At 45.6% G+C, this 22,337-nt stretch overlaps 1 protein-coding gene across 2 annotated transcripts in view; it reads right to left on the minus strand.

The window, feature by feature from the left end:
* Positions 1-22,337, minus strand: part of TYK2 (tyrosine kinase 2) — a 121,723-nt gene that overhangs the window by 68,866 nt on the left and 30,520 nt on the right. For both annotated transcript variants that reach the window (XM_082255385.1, XM_082255384.1), the window contains exons 3-6: positions 21,080-21,259; positions 14,797-14,920; positions 8,269-8,422; positions 1,688-1,851 (exon numbers count right to left, since the gene is read on the minus strand). In XM_082255385.1, coding sequence (XP_082111511.1) covers positions 1,688-1,851; positions 8,269-8,422; positions 14,797-14,920; positions 21,080-21,257 — 620 coding nt within the window. In that variant the 5' untranslated portion in view covers positions 21,258-21,259. The remainder of the gene's footprint in view (positions 1-1,687; positions 1,852-8,268; positions 8,423-14,796; positions 14,921-21,079; positions 21,260-22,337) is intronic.

A 22,337-nucleotide genomic window follows, 5' to 3' on the forward strand; every position in this document is an offset into this window, starting at 1 on the left:
AACCGAAAGTCTACAAAATATGGTCAGCTCTACATAGTGTGGATAGTATGATAGTACTCAAATGTGCTTACGACATAAATATTGATAAAGAAATTGGTGGTCTCATATGGTAGAGCTTACACTTTTGTGGTGTTCAGCTTCGAGTGGAGAGTTTGCAGAGAGGTAATCCAGCCGTGTGTAAGGGTAAGGGCTTCCTGCCAGTGTTTATTTGGTCAGCATATACAGCAAACAGAAAAGGATTCCCACGCAAGAGTCGAAAACACACAGTCCCAAAGCAAAAAAGTCCAGCAACACAAAAATAAGTCTCCTGGCTAATAAACAGACCTTACTGGGTCTACTCCAGTCCTGCAGACATTACCACCCAGTCTGCTTGTCTCCTCTCTCAACAACCCCCTGATTAACTTAGGGAAGACCAATTATACTCCAAGTGGGGAGCAAGGTGTAGCCAGTGCTTAACCCTTGCTGCATACAGACCTCTCACTGCCACCCATTTTATGATTCTATATGGCAGATACACTCCATTGATAACTGACAGGGGATGTTTGTCACACCATCCTTAAAAAACTACCATATTAACCTGCATTTGTCGAATATCTATGCATATAAATTTTATAGATCACCACTTAAGACAACAACTAAATCAATTAGTGAACAGCCATTGCTATCCAGGCAATGGTATGCCAATGTCACAAAGTTCATTCAATTTATTATCAATCGGAGTTTAATTCAAGTGATTGCAGCCTGCTTCTAGAAAGGACTGCATCCTCCAGTTACATGACAATTTAGGGCTCTTTCACACAACCCGTCCGTCGGACGGACTCTGTTTATCTCAGCAGGGGATTGATCCGCTGATCCCCCGCTGAGCAGGAGGATGACAGCTGTGTCTCCGCGCTGTGTGCGGAGACACAGCTGTCAGTTCCCCGTGCATCTCTATGGGGAAATAGGATGGGAACGGACCGTCGGTCCGTTCTCATCCGATCTGCTGGACGGATGGAAAATAGGGTTTCCATCCGTCCAGATTTGACGGATCGGATGTCAGCGGACATGTGACATCCGATGCCCCATAGGGATGCATGGGGGGACCGTTCAGATCCCCCCAAAAAACAGACAGGCAGATCTGAACGGTCCGCCTGTGTGAAAGAGGCCTAACTGTGCAACATTCCTCTCCAGGAGAGGTCTCCAAAATGAACTAAATGTGTATTTTAGGATCATATGTGAGAAGACTGGGAAAACATCAGGCAATCAAACATTGAAGTGTGAAACGACAAACAAACACAAGGGTGCACCGGCCTAGTGCATTATCCTTAAATATTTTATGCTTTGTTTGATGTGCCTTTTATCAAGAACTCGTTTGTGAGTATTTTTAATTCATCATTTTAATAAACCTGTTTTAAGGATAATGCACTAGGCCGGTGCGCCCTTGTGTTTGTCGTTTCACAGTGTTTCCAGATCACCCTGGTCTAGTGAGGGGCTGCAAGGCTGAAGCATTAGAAGGTTGCCGAATGATTTGTTCTCATCTACAAGTCGAGCTGGATAGAGGATTGCATCACTTTGAGCGCAGGGAATAGGTGCAGAGCACTGACCGTGTACCCACTTGCTTGTTTTTAAACATTGAAGTGTGACTGGGCAGTCGGATTCCAAGGTGAAAATTACAACCAAAGGTGTACTTTTAATAGGAATCATTTACCTGATCTGCTTGGCTACTTCTTCCAAAGATACTTTCTTCTTAATGGCAATGTGAGAGAGGTGCAGAACAGCCATTCCTAGGCTCTCATTTTTAAACTTATGAACATCCTGTTCTGAGTGAAAATCCTTCAGTGACACAATGTCATTCACAAAGTCAAATTTGCCCTGTAAAACCATAAATTCACTGTTAAAGCAATTGTAAACTTTTTTTTTTTTTTTTACACCCTGCAAGGTAAAGGCATCACATACTTGCATATAAAAAACTTATTTTAAAACAAAGCCCTTCCACCAAGATCTCAGAGCTGCAACCGGCTCCCATCTTTACCCATCTTGCTATCGGGTTCGCCGACTTCGGGTCTGACTGGCCAGAGCTGCGATGACATCACTCCGACGCATGCATGCGGGAGCCGCCAATTACGGCACAGGGCTCGGAAGGAACAGCACGGCTGGCTGTTCCTTCCGAGCACATGCGCCAGTGAGGTCACTGGGTGAATGTAATGTAAATATCTCCTAAATGGTGCCCGTTTAGGAGCTATTTACACTACCTATAGGTAAGCCTTATTATAGGCTTACATATAGGTAAAAGTAACATGTGGAACTTCACTTCTACTTTAAGAGCAAACCAACAATAGCACAATGAGGTGCTTCTCAATTGTAAAGCCTACATTTGCATCAAGCTGAGCACAGCCACTGAACCCCAATGCCCACCCCTCTCCAAACATAACAGAGGTTAGCTTGTAGTAAAGTCACATTCAACTGGACTTGATCTGTAATGTTAAAAAGACATTTGTAGCTTTTCCAAGCCACTTCAGTTTCAGTAAGGCAAGCCATTTAACCAATTTTCTTTCCTTTAACCACGGGTTAAAGGAAAAAAATAAATAAATCTTGATTTCCCCATCAGCACTGATGGAAGAATTGAGTGGAGCTATTGTATTCTGACAGCCGGAGGTTTCCCCGTCGTCCGAATACAATGATCACGGCTTGCGGCTATAGCAATCGACAATGATCGCATGAAAAAAAAAATCTGACAGGCTGATTGTACTGAAATTGACTGACTTCAGCACAATCAGCCTGCCCATACATGGATCGAAAATGTGGGGGGTTCCTGCTAAACTGGCCAAATTTCAGTCAGTCTATGGCCGGCATTAGTGTCAGGAATATACCCCACCATTTATGGAACATTAAATATGCAGATGTTTATTGTCCAAGAATAGGATAGGAGGTGTGAAAGTTGTGGAACCACCCTGTTCTAGATACCCAATTCCACCCTTCATGTCAGGAAGCCTGCATAGGTGTCATTTCCTCAATTCACTGAAAAAGGGTTATGTTAGGCTATGCTCCAAACAAAAAAACTGAATTTTTTGTAAAATCTTACCTGTAAAATTCCTTTCTCCGAGTCCTCCGACAGTCGCCGCCTCCTCTAAGTCATCACTATTGGGTATTGTCCACCTATCCGTAGGAATAGCTAGGCATATAGACTTAGTCAAAAGACAAAAGGCATTAGCATATACACACCCACGGGGGCTGTCCCATCTGGTCAATACCCCCCCTGCATCACCACTCCCAACTCAGTTTTAGTTTGCCTAGCTCAGGAATAGTCAGGCTACCTTGTGCTGGGGCTTCAGTCTCAGCCTTCTTAAATTTTTTATTTGATTTTCTTTTTTAAATGACGGAATCACAATGGTGTGTGCCTCCACAGGTAGATCACACTGTGGCCGTGCTGAACAAGGCTACCTTGGTTCCTACTGAGGATACCCCGGTTTTCCGGGATCCCAAGGACCGGCGGTTGGAGTCTCTAGCCCGCCATTCCTATACGGTGGCGGGTTCGTTGCTCAAACCGGTTTTCACGTCCGTTATGGTGGCTCAGGCGGTGGCTGATTGGATTAAGGTGCTTAGAAGCAACCTAGTGTCCGATGGCGAGCCGCCTGCACGACTGGAAATGGTGGATCAGATCCATCAAGGAGTCAGGTATCTGTGTGATGCAGCCCTAAATGAGGCCCCCTTGGTGGCTCGCCTCTCGAGTGTCGCGGTACTTAACCGGCGACTGATATGGCAGAAGAGCTGGTCGGCCGACCAGTCCTCGCGGAAAACTGTTGCTGATTTTCCCTATGCTGGCTCTCGCCTTTTTGGCGAGGCGTTGGAAACCCTGGTGAAGGGCGTCACGGTGGGTAAGAGCACTATGCTACCCCAGAACCCGAAGAACAAGTCTTTCCGTGGAAAGCGGGGTTCTGCGCCTAGATCAAATCAGGGGTCCTTTCGTGCCTTTCGGAACCAATCCAAGGGCAAGCCCTTCAAGGCCCAGGGCAACCAGAAGAAACCCTGGGTGGGTAAGCCGAAGACCGGCAATGCCGGTTCGGCGGGACACTCCGCCTCTGCCTGAAGGGGCGCCCTCACCCATTTCAGGGGTGGGGGGACGTTTGCGCGGTTTCCTCCAACCTTGGCTGCTCCGGATCTCGGACAGGTGGGTCCAGGAAATCGTTCGATCAGGTTACAAGATCGAATTCCTTTCCAGGCCGGCAGACAGATTCTTTCCCTCCAAACTCCAGCTACTTCCGGGGCGTCTGCAGGACTTGCATCAAGCGGTGCAGGACATGCTTGCTCAGGGGGTGATTGTCCCGCTGCCTCATCGGGACAGGTTTCGGGGGTTTTATTCGAATCTGTTCACTGTGCCCAGGAAGGAGGGCAAAGTGCGTCCTATTCTGGACCTAAAAGCGCTGAACCGCTTCGTGCGTGTTCAGAAGTTTCGAATGGAGTTTCTCCGTTCGGTTGTGGCCTCCTTGAGTCCAGGAGAATTCCTGGCTTCGATAGATCTGAAGGATGCGTACCTGCACATCCCCATTTTTGAGGGTCATCAGCGGTACCTTCGGTTCGCTATCGCGGAGGACCACTACCAGTTTGTGGCGTTACCGCTCGGTCTCGCTTCGGCACCCAGGGTATTTACCAAGGTGTTGGCACCGGTTCTGGGCCTGCTGCGGACCCAGGGCATTGCGGTCCTGGGGTACCTGGACGATCTGCTTCTGAGATCGCGTGCCAGTCAGGACCTTGTGCGCGATCTGTCCATCACGGTACAGACGCTCCAGGAGTTCGGATGGACCATCAACGTTCAAAAATCTGCGTTGTCTCCGTCGATTCGCCTTCCCTATCTGGGAATGGTTCTGGACTCTGCTCAGGCAAAGGTATTCTTGCCGGAGGACAAGCTCCGGACTTTGCGGGACGAAATCCGATCCCTCAGGGACAATCCGTCCTCGTCGCTCGGGGCCTGCATGCGGGGCCTGGGTTTGATGGTGTTGGCCTTCGAGGCAATTCCCTTTGCCCAGTTCCACACACGTGCTCTCCAGACGGAGATACTGGCCAGGTGGGACAGACTTCCTCAGTCCTTGGATCTGGAGGTCTCCTTGAGTCGCCGGACCAGATTGGCTCTTCTGTGGTGGATCCAGTCCCCGTCGGTGGCGGAAGGCAAGTCCTTCAGTCCGTTGGTGTGGACAGTGGTTACCATGGATGCCAGCCTGTCGGGCTGGGGTGGAGTCCTCCCTCCCGATAAATGTGCTGGAACTACGAGCGATAAAACTCTCTTCCAGTGGTCGGACCGTCTCCAGGGCCTGCCTGTTCGCGTACAGACGGACAATGCCACCGCGGTGGCTTACATCAACCACCAGGGGGGCACCAGGAGTGCTCGAGCGGCCCGGGAGGTGACCGACATCCTGTCTTGGGCCGAGACTCATGTCCCGGAGAATTGGCAGGCAGACTATCTGAGCCGCCAGACCCTGGACTAGGGGGAATGGTCCCTACACCCGGAGGTCTTTCAGATGCTGTGTGCGAAGTGGGGATCCCCAGACGTGGATTTGTTAGTAGACCCGTTGGCGAACGCCTCGGATGCGTTGGTGGCCCCTTGGCATCAGTATCGTCTGATGTACGCCTTTCCTCCGATTCAGTTACTATCACGGTTCCTTCGCAGATTGGTCTCGGAACCGCACATGGTGATTCTGGTGGCGCCGGACTGGCCTCGCCGGTCTTGGTACGCCAACGTTATTCACCTGGCAGTGGCGCCTCCGTGGCGTCTGCCTCTGCGGGAAGATCTCCTGTCTCAGGGTCCGATCTTCCATCCTGCTTTACAGTCGCTGGCTTTAAGGGCCTGGCTGTTGAGACCCAGGTCTTGAAGGACAAGGGTCTATCTTCTGAGGTTATCCCTACCCTGATCAAGGCTAGAAAATCTTCCTCTGGTAAGATCTATTACCGTACCTGGAAAGCCTACTTCACCTGGTGTGAGTCCAGGGGGTTTTCCCCTCATTCTTACTCTGTGTCGAGAATCTTGGCTTTCCTTCAGTCTGGAGTGGATCAGCGCCTGGCGCTGGCCACTATAAAGGACCAGGTGTCAGCACTGGCGGTCCTTTTCCAACGCCCTGTGGCGTCTCATTCCTTGGTGCGCACATTCATTCAAGGTGTGAGACATTTGGCTCCTCCTAGGAAGGAGCCTTTACCTCCATGGGACTTGAACGCATTGCAGCGTGCTCCTTTTGAAAATATCAGGGAGATATCGTTGCCTCTGCTGTCGAAAAAGGTTGCTTTTCTTGTGGCGATCACTTCGGCTCCCAGAGTGTCGGAGCTGGCGGCGTCGTCTTGCCGCTCCCCTTACTTGATAATTCACAAGGATAAGGTGGTGTTGAGAACACCCCCATCCTTTCTTCCCAAGGTGATCACTGAGTTCCACCTTAATGAGGAAATTGTCTTGCCTTCGCTTTGTACAAAGCCTAAGCATCCGAAAGAGATTGCTTTGCATTCCTTGGATGTTGTCAGGGCGATCAAGGTTTACCTGAAGTCTACGGAATCCTTTCGGAAGGCGGACTCTCTCTTTGTCCTTCCTGAGGGACCTCGGAAGGGCATGGCTGCATCGGCAGAGACTATTGCCAAGTGGATCAGACAGACCATTGAGCAGGCCTATGCCTTGAAGGAACGGGTTCCGCCCTTCCCTGTTAAGGCGCACTCTACCAGGTCTTTGAGTACTTCCTGGGCCTGTTGGCATCGGGCCTCGGTGACCCAGGTGTGCAAGGCGGCGACTTGGTCGTCGGTGCACACTTTTTCCAAGTTCTACAAAGTAGACGTTCTGGCATCAGCTGATGCTTCTTTTGGCCGCAAAGTTCTCAGTGCGGCAGTGCCATGATGGACCCTTGAATTTTTTCTCTGGGTCCCTGGCTGTTGGCATATGCTTTCCTGGGCTGTTGTTCCTGTTGAGCATTGTTTTTTTCTGTTGCCCAGTTGGTTCTTACGGTGCATGTAAGATTCCTTTCTCTGATGTGGGTACTGCGTTGCCTTTTCTACTGTTGCGTCTCCCACCCCTCATGTCTATACTGCTTTGGGACATCCCAATAGTGATGACTTAGAGGAGGCGGCGACTGTCGGAGGACGTAAGAGAAAACAGAATTTTTTGTAAAATCTTACCTGTAAAATTCCTTTTTCTGAGTCCTCCGACAGTCGCCGCCCCCGCCCCTCTTTTGGGGTTCTTATTACCTACTGCTATGCTACCAAACTGAGTTGGGAGTGGTGATGCAGGGGGGGTATTGACCAGATGGGACAGCCCCCGTGGGTGTGTATATGCTAATGCCTTTTGACTAAGTCTATATGCCTAGCTATTCCTACGGATAGGTGGACAATACCCAATAGTGATGACTTAGAGGAGGCGGCGACTGTCGGAGGACGTAAGAGAAAGTATTTTATTATTACGAAGTATTCAGTAGAGAGAGTTTAGGGAGGTGCAGTTAACCTAAAAGCACCAATTTTAATTTATTTTACATGGAATAGTTTGATGAGTTGAGTAAAACTCTAGTTTTGCAAGAAAAAAACTCACCAAGTTAGTTTATGTATTACAGAAAACACTAAAATATGTACCTGCTTCTTTTTTACTTAAATTAGGGGATTGCATTAAAGTGGAGTTCCAGCTGTTTCTGTATTTATTAAAAGTCAGCAGCTACAAATAGTGTAGCTGTTAACACACATTTGCCTGTCCCACGATCCAGCGACGCGGCCACCCGAAGTCTCGGTTCTTTCACTCGGCTCTCCGCTGCGCCGGAATCACAAGTGTGGGCACCCGGTTGTTACAGCTTACGGCTTCACAGATGGGTGCGCACTGCGCATGCGTGAGTCGCACTGCACGCCCTGAATGGCCGGGCAATCTTCTGGGACCTGTGACGTGACCTAGAAGATTGCACGGAGGGAAGGGGAAGAGGAGAACTTCCGCTTGTGGCGCCAGGGGGTTAGGAGTCCTTAAAACGGAACTTCCACTTTAACCGAATTAAAGTAACAATAAGTTTATTGTGTTAACAACACAGCTCCTTGTGCAATAATTATAGAGGCCGTCAGTGTGGAGATTTGACTGAACATATAAAACTCAAGTACTGTTTAATCAGATTTTTTGCTAAGGGCAAAACACGGCTCTGATACATTAGGCTAAGGGTGATGCCTAATACAGAATGTCACATGTCCTACAAACAGGCCCCAATTGTTTCTCAAGAGGTCACTTAACTTCTCTTGTTGAAGCAACACCTGAGACATACACACCCCTCCTGTCTGCTGCTGGAGAAATGTTACCTGTTCAAACAAATACTCAAATGATGCCAAGTCCAGGATAGCCCCAGTCTGCTCAGTCCGGCTCTTGTCTTCGCTACTGTCACTGATTTTAGGCACATTGCGACAGACTATTGGCTCCTTCTCATTCATGCCATGCCAGTTCCTGAAATAGTACCTGAAACAGACATACAACAGGGTGCTTATACAAAGCTAGACAAGAGTAGAATTTATGGGATTATAGTGAGGGGTTTGGCAGACATGCATTATATTGTCAAACGTATTGGGATGCCTGTCGTACATGAACTTTATTGGCATCCCAGTCTTAGTCCTTGAGGTTCAATATCGAGTTGGCCCACCCTTTCCAGCTATAACAGCTTCAACTCTTCTGGGAAGGCTGTCCACAAGGTTTAGGAGTGTGTCTACAGGAATGTTTGACCATTCTTCCAGAAGCGCAGTGGTGAGGTCAGGCGCTGATGTTGGACGAAAAAGGCCTGGCTCGCAGTCTCCACTCTAATTCATCCCAAAGGTCTTCTATCGGGTTGAGGTCAGGACTCTGTGCAGGACAGTCCTCTACCCCAAACTCGCTCATCCATGTCTTTATGGACTTTGCTTTGTGCACTAGCCCAAATCATTTGGTGGAGGGGGGGTTATGGTGTGGGGTTGTTTTTCAGGGGTTGGGCTTGGCCCCTTCGTTCCAGTGAAGAGAACTCTTAAGGCCTCAGCATACCAAGACATTTTGGACAATTTTATGCTCCCAACTTTGCTAAAACAGTTTTGGGATGGCCCCTTCCTGTTCCAACATGTACACAAAGCAAGGTCCATAAAGGACTTGGATGAGCGAGTATGGGGTGGAGGAACTTGACTAGCCTGCACAGAGTCCTGACCTCAACCCAATAGAACAATGTAAAGGTTGGGCCAACTCAATATTGAACCCTATGGACTAAGACTGGGATGCCATTAAAGTTAATGGCCGTGTAAAGGTAGGCGTCCCAATACATTTGACAATATAGTGTATATACCAAGGCCTACTGCCATCATGAATTTACTGCATATACTCGAGTATAAGCCGAGTTTTTCAGCATGTTTTTTCATGCTGAAAATGCCCCCCTCGGCTTATACTCGAGTCCCTGGCTTCACTGCGTTTTTAAAAATGGCGCCGCTCGGCGCTGACGTGTCACTGCGCATGTGCGGCATGCCCAGGAATAGCCGAGCCTGTTCGGGTTTTCCCGAGCATCGGCTGCGCATTTGCGGTGACCGAAAGCGGCTCACCGACAGGTGAGACTCCTCCGCAGCCACTGCATTTTCTCATGCATTGCTGCGGGCATGGTAAAGGTCATTCTCCTGTACCATGCCCCGCAGCACTGCATCTCCTGTGCCATGCCTGTACATACTGTGCCATGCCTATACCATCACCTGTGCTATGCCTATACCATCACCTGTGCCATGGCTGTACCATGACCTGTGCCCTGCCCTTACCATGACCTGTGCAATGCCTATACTATGACCTGCGCCATCTCCTGTACCATGCCCGCAACGCCCCTGTTTTGTGTCTTGTAGTGGTCCAGTTGGGTCCAGTAGCTGCTGCATTTCCCACCCTAGGCTTATACTCTAGTCAATAAGTTTTCCCACTTTTTTGTGGCAAAATTAGGGGGGGGGGTCAGCTTATACTTGAGTATATACGGTAATTTAGCCAAGGTTACTAAATGGTGCATGTACTCTTAAAAGTGACACTAAACTCCGGTTTAAAACACAGTTCTATTGAAGTATGTACTCTTAACTCAGAAAAGTCCCTTCTATTGCTCTCGGCCTCCTCCAAATATCCAAATTCCTTTTTTACTGATGTGATCCATGTTTCTTATGATAATGGTCCCATTGTATGTATGAATGCAGCCACCTTTTCTTGCTCACTCGGAGATGGATTATGGGATTTGTAATGTACATAGAACAGTGCACATGGACACAACTAACATGCACTGCTCGTTTCCAGGGGAAAAAAAAGGAGAGGTTCGGTAGTTCATAGAGAACATTACACGGGCAGGAAAACAAACACAGTGCGAAACATTTTTTTGAAAAATACATTACAGGGCCGTTAAGTTGTGGATGTGTATGAATTATTTTTGGAGAATATGAATATAGTTTAGTCTCACTTTAAACCATGCCTGTGGTTTGACCATAGTTAGCAAAAGTTAGCAAAGCCAGGTTCCCCCAGCAGGGGGGGGGGGGGGGCATCAAATTACCCTACTGCTTCACTCTGCATGGCAAAAGCACAGATTCATGCAATAGAAAGCCCATACTGAATAAAGTAGGCTGCAATTACAGTCCTCTCTATCCAAAAACCCCAATAGCCTGGCTGATCCAATGGTTTGAATACTCACTGATCTGGGTTTCTACCTGCCAGCCCATGACAGGAGACACAGTAGAGGTTAGCGGATGAAATTACAGAGTTCGGTATGAGATGCAGGCGTCCAATGCACATATAAGTAAAAGTAACTAGTAACAATTTTTAAGTAAATTCCAGATTGTAGGGTAATTTTTTTTAAAAGCCTCAGGTATGCTTTCAATCTTCCTTTCTCCTTTTCCAAAGTGAATGACTTCCCTAGAGACCACTAATGAGCACTTATGTCGATCGGATTAACTCTTTTTTAATAGTGATAAGAAGCATGGGCACACATTTGTAGGATGGAAGATCTATCTACGCAACAAGGAGTGAATCTGATGGCCATAAGTGCTCATTAGTGGTCTCTAGGGAAGTCATACACAGACGTCCCTTTAACCAGACATTACAGATGGTGCAACAAAGAGGTTGAAATTAGGCAATGGAAGCCAACCTTACAGAAGGAGGTTATATATACAGGAACAGAAATAACAGACTATTCTTAGAGTAGGGATTTATAGTGTGAAATTATATCTAAACCTAATCACAAAATATTCCTAAAGCTTTAAAGGTGTTCTGGTAATTATAAAATACAATTTTAAGTTTTTTTAAATTGGCATTTTTCATTTAAAAAAATGGCTGGTGATCCTGTCATAAATGTTAATGTTTTTTTTAATTTAAAAAAAAAAAATTATACAACTATATACATAACAAAAGGTAATAATAATACCACATCAGGGCGGTGACCCCCCTTAATACAAAACCTAAATTTTATTCTGATCAATAATATATATATATATATATATATATATATATATATAAAAATAAAATTAATAAAAAAATAGGGGGGGGGTGGTAGAAGAGATTAGAGCCCTTCTCTCCTCTGAATAAACATATTCCATAAGGACCAGGTTTTCATCTATACATCTCGTTTTTCCCAGGCTCAAGTTTTCCATCCGGTTCAACTCCTCTACTTTCCTATGCCACAGCCCTACTGTAGGGGGCTGCGTCTGTTTCCAAGTAAGGGGGATAGAGGACTTGGCTGCATTCAATAAGTGACTAAGAACTGATTTCTTACATATTTCAACAGAGAAAATTGAGTACTGTCCGTGATCCTTTTTTTTATTTGCACTAACATACAATTTTTCAGGACAAGCTTTCGGGGTATGTCCCCTTCATCAAGGTCCAAGAGTACTGCTTGGACCTTGAAGAAGGGGACATACCCCGAAAGCTTGTCCTGAAAAATTGTATGTTAGTGCAAATAAAAAAAAAGTATCACGGACAGTACTCAATTTTCTCTGTCGCAAGTGTACTAATACGGCTACAATGACCTCAAGCATATTTCAACCAGAATTTTAGATACATGCAACAGGAAGAAAGCCGGATCAACCGGAATATTATAAATCAGTACACTTTTGAATTGGCTTCCTAATCTCTCCCCAAAAACCCTGTATTTTAGGGCATGACAAATCCTGACAATGCCAATATCGATCTGAGACATTCGGAAACTTGAGACTTAGTTATGGGGTGACAACGGTCTTCAAACATTGCTCACCCAGTCAACATACACCCCCTATGGACAATACCGATGGATGCGACAGCACAATTTGCATCGGCATGGTCCACTGTTGTCACTATCAAGCCAGTGTACAGAAATGGGACGCTGCAGCAGGTGCATGTAGACCAGAAGTTGATAGACGCTGGAGGAGGTCAAAAGCAAGGAGATGGAAAAAAAAAAAAAAAAAAAAAAAGGAGAGGGTAACAAAGTATTTTGTGGGAAAAAAAATCCACTTCAATTGCTTACGATGCACTATGCTTTACCAAACTATATGTTTTCCAGTTATGATTTACAGCTGAAGTTTAGTTATGGCAACCTTTACAGATTACTGCCCTGCTGCTTACTGAACACAGGAGGTCCGTACTTCACATGATACATAACTGAACACTTAGAATTTTCCCTGATTGGATGGATTGTGTTGCTACTGTCCCACCACTTCACCTTCAATCAAGAGAACCCTCTGCATTCATTGCAAAACGTCAGTGTTCACCGAATGGCGCGCATGCCGAGAGCAAAGACAACTACAGAGATATCCATCTTTCACAGAGATCCCACAAGTATGGCACATACATACTTCTATAGGTCAGTGTTACTTCAAATGGTACAAAAAATGTTAAAAGTGCCAACAACAAAAAATGGCAAGTGGTTTGCAAAATACCCAAATACAAAAGAGATCACATATAATACCCAGAAAATTGCTGAGCTACCCTCCACAACCACAGAATGCAAGCCTCTTACCGAATAGATATGACCCCTAAACATCTGTGGTCATTTGTGCTTGTAAAACAATGGTTCATTATGTAATTAACGTAAACCACCTTTACAGTCATCTCCAACCAACTCAAAAGTGTCTCAGAGGATATGCCGGAATAAGAATCATATAAAAGGAAGAAAGGGGCCTCCACATAGTGTAAATCCACAGGTAAATATCAATTAAATAATGTTAAAATATTAACATTTTTAGTAATACAAGCACAAAGAACGATCCAAGAATAACAAGTGTTAAAAAACACATTGCTCCCTCCGGCTGGTGTGATGTCAGCTCCTGAGCCATGTCCAAGCTGGAAAAATGTAACCAAGTAAAAATTGCCATACCTGGAATTCAGCTTAAGGCTTCTTTCACACGGGCGTTCCGCATTTCCGGATGATATACGGACATAATGCATGTCAATGGGATTGCGGATGTCAGCGGATGACCATCCTCTGACATCCGATTTGCTTCCTTTCAGCTCTGTTCAGTTTTTTGGAACGGAACAGAACCCTATTTTTTCTTCTGTTTAAAAAACGGAAAGGACGCAAAATCGGATGTCAGCGGTGTCATCCGCAATCCCATTGACATACATTATGTCCGTATATCATCCGGAAACAGATGGGATGATAAACGGACATGTCTGTGAAAAAAAAAAAAAAGTGCCGGAGCGGATCGCAATACGGTCCGCTTCCGTGTGAAAGAGGCCTTAAAGTGTTTGTAAACCATTACATATACCCAGTAAAGTGACTAGCCTCAGGTGATACACAGAGATGAAACAAATCCTCCTGAAATTTACGGAGGTAGAGATTGCATTAGACCCTGCCTTCTTTCTGTTATAATTATCAATAATGTCAACTAAAAAATATAAAAGATCAATTATAAGCCATTTAGCAAATGCAGCAAGATTTTGTATCCCTTTGGGGTGGGAAAAAAAAAAAAAAACACTCCACTCTCTATAAGGGATTGGATAGAGAAAGTGGAGAGGAAATAAACAAGATGGAAGACTTGACTTTAACAGCAAATCACAATAGAGAGAGATATAGACAGATATGGGAGGGCTGGAATGTATTCAATTCTCTCTGAGGAAGGGAAGGCCCTTAGGGAATAAAGAAAACAGAGAAGTTAGAAATGAATGCCCTTGGTTCTGAGGAGAGGGAGAGGAAGGGTTTGTCCCCCCCCCCCCACATTTAGGAGGTGGGAGGAGAAAATAAATATTTCTCTTCTTAATATGTATTTATGTTGGTATAATAGTTTTTTTTTTTTTTTTGACTGATATTTTGTTAAATGTAAACCCATTCTTTTTCCTTCTAATAAAAATTAAATTTGCAAAAAAAAAAAAAATAAATAAAGAAACAAATCCTCCTACATAAGTTGCACCTGTTTATCTGCAGCCTTCTAATTGTCTACATTTGTCCAAAGTCCATAATTTATAAAGATTGTCTGAGCTGTCAGAAAACAGGAAGCGGAGAGCTGATTATACTCTGCAGAGCTCTGAGAGATGATTGGAGGGGGGGGGGGGGAAGACACCTCCCCCTTCACACAATAACAGAGCTGAGATAGTCAATCAATCAGAGGCTGTGTGCTGGAGCTTCCATCCCGGTCACCATTTTTGTCTTGGTGTCAGGAAAACTTGTCCAAAGTGACTCATGCAAATAGCAAAGGAATGAAGCAGCAGACAGAAATGACACTGGATTGAGGCAAGAACACTTAAAGAAGTATATGCTTTGTTCATGTTTCATGTAAGAGGTGTACAACCACTTAAAAAGAGAGGGGTAAAATAAAGTAATTGTGGGAATTACAGAGCGTTCTAAGGAATGGAATAAAGTGAAAGCAGCAGATAATAATAATAAATTACGTTCTACTGACCTCATCCTAAAATGGAGAAGCAGTTTCATCTCTTTGGTAATTGTAAATTGATGATTGGGAGGATACCAGTGTTTTTCTTGGACATCATATAGAGCAAATAAAGTGTAGCAGAGAGGAGTAATTCCTGCAAAATAAAAAGCAACATAATGACAATAAGACTATTTGGTCATTTGTCATATAAAGACACTAGTATGGGCAAAATATACATACAAGAGAGATTCAAAAAGCAATCCAGCAACTACAGACCTGCAAGTTACACTTCTCCAAAAAATATCTTTAATGGTTTTTCAGGATGGAAAACAATTGCAAGTTACACTTCTACTGGAGGGAAGATATTTGGGGGATTGGTAAAGAATCCCCTACAAGATCTTCCAGTACAAAAAAAATTATATTGTAACCTACAGCCAATTAAGATTTATTAGGACTGACTTTTTTTTTTTTTTTTTTTTTTTTTTTTTTTAGGAGGAAGGAAAACTGAAACTTAGACCAAAGGGTGGGTGTTGTAATAGATTTGGATTCTGTAAAGAACATTACACAGTTCCCCAAAAACAGCTAGTGTGTACATTAAGGTCTTTATAGGCTTAGAAAAGTCAGTCTACAGACAGAGAACGGACCAAAAAAAAAAAAAAAAAAACACCACATTTCTTTACCCACACAACAGACGCGGATGGAATAATCCCCCCCCCCCCCCTCCTCCTCCAAACTGGCTGACCCTACTCTGCAGAAGAAAATCATTTGATCAACAAAGGACAGCCACACAACAATAAAAATGTTATCAGTGTATGGCCAGTACAAAGCCTTAAAGTGTAACTCCACTTTTGTTGAGAAAAAAAAAAAAACATTTCCCTCTGGGTGATCTCTGTACATTGCAAGGATTTCTACAAACTTTGTTGCAGACTCCTACCTTTTATTATTCTGAAGAAATCCCAATTTGTTCCGCTGTATCCCTGTGCTAATGGAGGAGGTTTGATAATTACTAACCAGCTGCTGCACCTGCAGGGCTCTAATGGGGAAAGTGGCAGGGCCTGCATCCCTTTAGACATGTTTCTATTGGGAGTATCACCAAAAATGACATTTTTTCTGCAGGGGATGCCAGAAATCTGACTTGTCTTTTAGTGCAGAGTCCTGGGAAAATCAGTGAGCCAATCACATAAGCAGGAAATGATATTTCTGGGGTGTGGTCAGTATACATTCTGTGCACAGAACACCTCCAGGTAGCCATATTGTATTGCATTTTACAGAAAATGACACCAGCTGCAGATTGAAAAGGAAAGTTCATTTTTAATAACATTCAATTACAATATGACCTTTGTCATATCCCTCACACTCCATTGTGAGATCCCTGCCTCACACTCCATTGTTTTGATGCAGAGATCTACACTTCCCTTCTGCTGTATTCTGATAGGAAGGAGCCCCCCCCCCCATCCCCCACCCACCAGAATACACTATGCAATGGCAGAGAGCACTGATTGAAAGCCGGTTCTCCAGCGAGACCTTTCCAGCAGAACAGCAGTACACATACCCGAAAGACGGCTGGTTCCTGCAGAACCAGAAGATTTTCAGTATTTGTGTACTGGCCATAAGGCCAGATTTTATTGGACTTTAACCACTTCCGGACCGCCCACCACATTTATACGTCGGTACTTTTACCTTAAATACCGGGGTTATGGCAGAGTTTGTGTCCACTCCTGCGGTTTTGCCCTATACTCGCCGTATAAGACTGCCCCCTCTTCTGAGGCAACACCATTTCATAACATCAGTGGAGCCATCATGTCCCTATTAAATATTTTAGCCCGCTAGATGTGCCCTAATATGTACTGTAGCTTCTGCTACATACAGAACTTCTCTAATATTAATAGTTTAGCCCGCTGGATGTGTATACAGTAAGCTTTGGCTACTTACAGAACGTCCCTGTGCTTTAATACTCTATGTACCATGCTGAGCCAATCACGGCAAGCTGTGTATTCTATTATTGCATACAAAGCCTGCTCGGATTGGCAAAGGTTGTATAAGCCCACCTCTCTGACTCAGCCAATCTGAGCAGGCTTTGCATGCATTAATAGAATACACCGCATGCCGTGATTGGCTCAGCACGGTACATAGAGTATTAAAGCACAGGGACATTCTGTACGTTGCCAAAGGTACTGTATAACAATCCAGCGGGCTAACATTTTTAATAGGGATGTTCTGTAACTAGCTGAAGCTACAGCACCTGGCGTATAAGACGACCCCCGATTTTTGGGGTATATTTTTATATTATAAAAAAAAGTAGTCTTATACGCCGGAAAATACTTTACACCAAATTGCACCGGTACCCGCGGGTCTCCGCAAAATGTTTAGACCGCCCACTCCCGCCCACAGCAGAGGTAAAACCGCCGCTCCCGCAAGATTTGCATTGGGTCCCGCGAGAGCCCAAACCCAATGCAGCCCTCTACTACACAGTTTATTCAGTGCTGACAGCCACCACGTGTTAGTGAAAGAAAAAGTTTGACTGGACCAGCTTGGTCCAAATGAACTATATAAAGTTCACTAAAACCTGGAGTACAGCCCAGTACACAAGTACCTAAAAGCCTGAGTTTTGTTTCTGGAGCAGGATAGGAAGTAACCAACCTGCTGCCAGAGCTCAGTGCTGTATACTGTATGTAGCCGACAGCCGCCGCATGGGTTAGTCAAGGAAATGGTTTGCTTGAACCAGGGCTGGGCGATATGGCTGAAAACTGTATCACGATATCAGTGTTTCATATCGGTCGATATCGATAATTATTGATATTTTTTATTACCCATTTAAAATAAGGACCAGGAGAAAAATTTTACATTTAAACATTTTTATTTTAAACTTAACCTTCCTCTGATCATGATCCCCTCAGTTCTTAAGACAATAAAATGTCAACACAACCATACTTGCTTCGCGTCCTCTGTTTGCTTCCGACGAAGAAGAAAAAATGAAAACAGAAGTATGCAGCGCTTGATGGAAAACACAAAAACAGGCAATCACTGATATATATATAGATGAATTTCCACAATGTATCAGAGTGTACTGAAAAAACAGTAGAAGGAGAGTCCATGGAGAGGAAAAAAAGTCCAATAAGAAGCTCAGGTGATAAGTTGAAAAGATGTGACCTCCACATCCAGGTAAAATCCTGCGGGGATCTCGGAATGGATGGTGCGGTAGCTGCAGCCCGGTCTCCTGCGATATAAAATAGGAGGACACTACAGGGTATACACAGGGCGGACGATCACCGGTCCCCTACCGGTTTCGTCAAAGCGTGACGTCATCAGGGGGCGTGGTTCAGGACCGCCGATCACCACATTAAATGGCTGCAAGAGTCGGAAAGGGAGGAGCGGCGTCTGATCCAGCCAATCACCTCCCCCACCGCTAGCGCCAACCGCACATTGCTAAGGACAGAGGAAGCGTACCTCGGATGAACCGGAAATGAATCCAGGACCAATCGAAAAACGCCTCCAAAGTCCCAATGAAAATCAATCAGTACCTAACCGCTATCCAATCATAGCCTCCAAGCAAGTAGGCGGCAACTTCCAACTGTAAAAAAGAGAAAAAGCAGGAGGAATAGTAGCCGACTTGCAGCGCTATGAGTGAGACTGCTTAAGGAAAAATATTGAACGTTTTATCGAACAATTTTTTTATTGATATCGATCACGTGTCTATCGCGATACATATCGTTATCGTTTTATCGCCCAGCCCTAGTTTGAACCAACTTGGTTCACTAAAAAAATTAGGTTAGTGGGTGGTGGTCAGTGGTGTACCCCCCCGGGGGACAGTACAGATTACATTTAGGGCTCTTTCACACGGGCGGTCCGATCAGATCCGCCTGCCAGTTTTTTTAGGCGGATCTGATCGGATCCTCCATGTATCCCTATGGGGCAGCGGATGTCCGCGGAGACACCTCCGCGGACACCCGCTGCCATCCGTATCCGATCCTGTCCGTGAAATCCGGACGAATGGAAACCCTATTTTCCATCCGTCCTGGGGATCGGATCGGATGAGAGCGGACAGGCGGTCCGCTCTCATCCGATCCCCCATAGAGAGCAGCGGGGGCTGAGACACCTCCCTCTCCGCTCTGCAAGCGGAGACAGAGCTGTCATCCGCCGGCTCAGCGGGGATCGCGGATCGATCCCCGCTGAGCAACACGGATCCGCCTGCGGAGGCGGACCGTGTGAAAGAGGCCTTAATCTATATATAAATAAAAGTGGCAGAGTTTGGGATTAAAGCAGACCTACACTGCACCTGAGTTCAACTAACCAAAAAGCTATTTATTTTTATTATTCAAAGCAAACTCATCCATCTATCCAGCCATCTTGAGTAAGGGCAGATTATTCATGTATCATTTTCTTCCTGGAATCCCTCTGCCCCTAGCTCAGGTATGCAGGCAGGAGGAGTGTGCTCAGAAAATCCCTCCTCCCCTCCTCAAGACCCCTGGGCTGTATGACATCATCTGCCTAGGCATGGAAACCAAAAAGCTACTAAATAAATGGTAAAAAAAAAGTGTTTAAAACAAGCAAATTGAATATACTTTCCTATTCATTTACTAATGCAAGTAGCATAAGGATTAGAAATATTCAATATTGACGAGAGTGAAGTTCCCTTTTAAAATGTATCTAAATATAAAACTGCAATATATACTGCAGCATAGTGGGACCTAGATTGCTTTTGTTTCAGGACTTTGGAGCTCCTGCCACTGTACTGTATTCTGTGTAGCATTGTCACCCTAGGCTTCTATTCTGGAGTACAAACACCTCCCCCATTCCTCATATCTATTACATAGGGGAGGGGGAGGGGGGGATGTTCAGCAAATTACAGAAGACGGCTAGGAAGGCTGATAGTTTTGTTTGAGATTTCAGGTGATAAAAAGGGAGAATATGATCACCTTGTAGAAACACATAAAAAGGTCCATATACTTCTCATAGTGGAAAGTTGTTCAATGCAAGGTCATCCCAGAAGACATAAGGACACTCTTTGTGACCAGGGGATAAGATGTGTAAAAATGTGGACTAATCAGGGACAGGGACTTATTCTAGGCAGCAAAGCAGACCGTAAATAAAAAGTGATGAATAGGTTTCTAAATGTAATCAGTTCCTTGGAAGAAGAAACATCCCATTGTTTCATAAGGCCGTCTCCGCCTTTCTCTGAATCACTGAATCAACTGCAATTTGAGGTTCAGCCAAATCAGGGAGGGAATTTCTTTTTTTAAACTTGATGAACCCGTTACACCGTTTCTTCCTGTCCCTGTCACATAGCTCCCCCTGGGTGGTTTCAACATCTGGTGGGAGGGACAGACTGTCACATAGATCCACCTGGGTCCTCTGGTTGGAGGGACAGACTCCATGTCGCATAGCTCCCCCTGGGTGGTGTCACTCTCTGGTGTGAGGGACAGACTCCATGTCACATAGCGCCTCCTAAGTGGTGTCACTGTGTGGTGGGAGGGACAGGCTCCATGTCACATAGCTCCCCCCGGGTGGTGTCACCATCTGGTGGGAGGGAAAGACTGTCACATAGATCCACCTGGGTCCTCTGGTTGGAGGGACAGACTCCATGTCACATAGCTCCTCCTGGGTGGTGTCACCCTGTAGTGGAAGGAACAGATTTCATGTCACATAGCTCATCCTAAGTGGTGTCACCCTGTGCTGGAAGGGACAGACTCCATGTCACATTGCTATTCCTGTCTGTTCCCGGTGGTGGGAGGGGCAGACTCAGTATAGCTCCTTCTGAGGGGTGTCACCCTGTGGTGGGACAGACTCCATGTCGCATTGCTCTTCCGGTCTGTGCCACCCTGTGGTGGGAGGGGCAGGCTCCATGTCACATAACTCCTCCTGGGTGATTTCATTCTTGAATGGGAAGGACAGGCTCCATGTGACATAGCTCCTCCTGGGTGGTGTCACCCTGGGGTGGGAGGGGCAGGCTCCATGTCACATAGCTCCTCCTGGGTGGTGTCACCCTGGGGTGGGAAGGACAGGCTCCATGTGACATAGCTCCTCCTGGGTGGTGTCACCCTGGGGTGGGAGGGGCAGGCTCCATGTCACATAGCTCTTCCAGTCTGTGTCACCCTGGGGTGGGAGGGACAGGCTCCATGTCACATAGCTCCTCCTGGGTGGTGTCACCCTGGGGTGAGAGGGGCAGGCTCCATGTCACATAGCTTCTCCTGGGTGTTTTCACCCTGTGGTGGGAGGGGCAGGCTCCATGTCACATAACCCCCACCCGTCTGTGTCACTCTGTACATAACAAGCCCCTTCTGTCCCCAAAGTATTATCCTCCCCAGGTTCTTACCGAGCCTCTGTGCGATATGAATACAGATCTCCTCAGCAGTGGTCACAGTCTGGGTAAAGCTGACATAGTGCTCCTTCCCATTGCTCCAGTACAGGTAGACTCTGAGCCCAGCTCCATTGAATGTACAACCCTCCATGTCGGAATCACTGTGCTTCACTGTACACTGACACAGAGCCATCACTAGAAGCAAACAACAGGGAAGACAAAACCATTAGAAATAAGTGAAGCATACTGGAAAAAAGAACTGAAAATGTATTTTAGACATTTAACTTCCTTGCAAAAGTAGAATATAAAGAGACGTTTGAAAAAAAAAAAAAAAAAAAAAAAAAAACACTTTTGGAGAACCAGGCGAGTTAGTCATTGGTCTTCACAAAAGTCTTCCTCCACACCGAATGATGGATGCCCCTTTTAAATGGGCCAGCAACTTATAGGATAAAAGAACTGACCCAATTATAGAAAAAAGTACATATTTCTGATCTACCTGTATCATTTAATAACTGTAAAAAAGGAGAGTACACCAAATTCTGCAAATTACAAAAAAAAAATTGTATTTTTGACTTAACATAGAATCCATTTCTCTGATGTTCATTGACAGACACAGCTCCTGGTATTAATAACCATTGGGTTATACTGCCCCCTACAGGAGTAGGGACACTAGGCAGAAAAAAATTCTGGCTACACCCACGGGCAGTCCCAGGGGGTATACTCCCTCTCTCTGCTATAGCCACTCAGTTTTGTAGAAAGCAGTGTCAAGACAATAACAATACCACAGAGGGGTGGGTGCTGTGTCCGTCAATGAACATCAGAGAAATGGATTTTATGCCAAGTCAAAAATCCCATTTTCTCGTTTGTTCACTGACAAACACAGCTCCTGGTATTCAGAACCATTGGGACATCCCAAAAGCAGTGTTAAACATGAGGGGTAGGAACAACCAAATAATTCCCGAAGCTAAACCTTAGCCAAACAGGCAACAGGGGCTCAACCAAACAACCAGAGCCCACCTGAAAAAAAAGAATAAAATAATACACCCTCAAAGAGCAGCCTGCAAAACCATGCAGCCAAAGGAAGGATCCGCAGATTCCAATACATCCACTTCATAAAACTTTGTAAAAAAGTGTGCACCGATGACCAGGAGGCTGCCTTTCAAACCTGCGTCACTGACACCTGATGACGGAAGGCCCAGGAGGCACTAAGAGCCCTAGTAGAGTGAGCCTTAAAGAAAGGAGGAACCTGACCCCTGATGGAATAGGCCTAAAC

This window comes from Pelophylax lessonae (assembly GCF_965119305.1).
Source record: "Pelophylax lessonae genome assembly, chromosome: 4".
NCBI classification, from domain to species: Eukaryota; Metazoa; Chordata; class Amphibia; order Anura; family Ranidae; genus Pelophylax; species Pelophylax lessonae.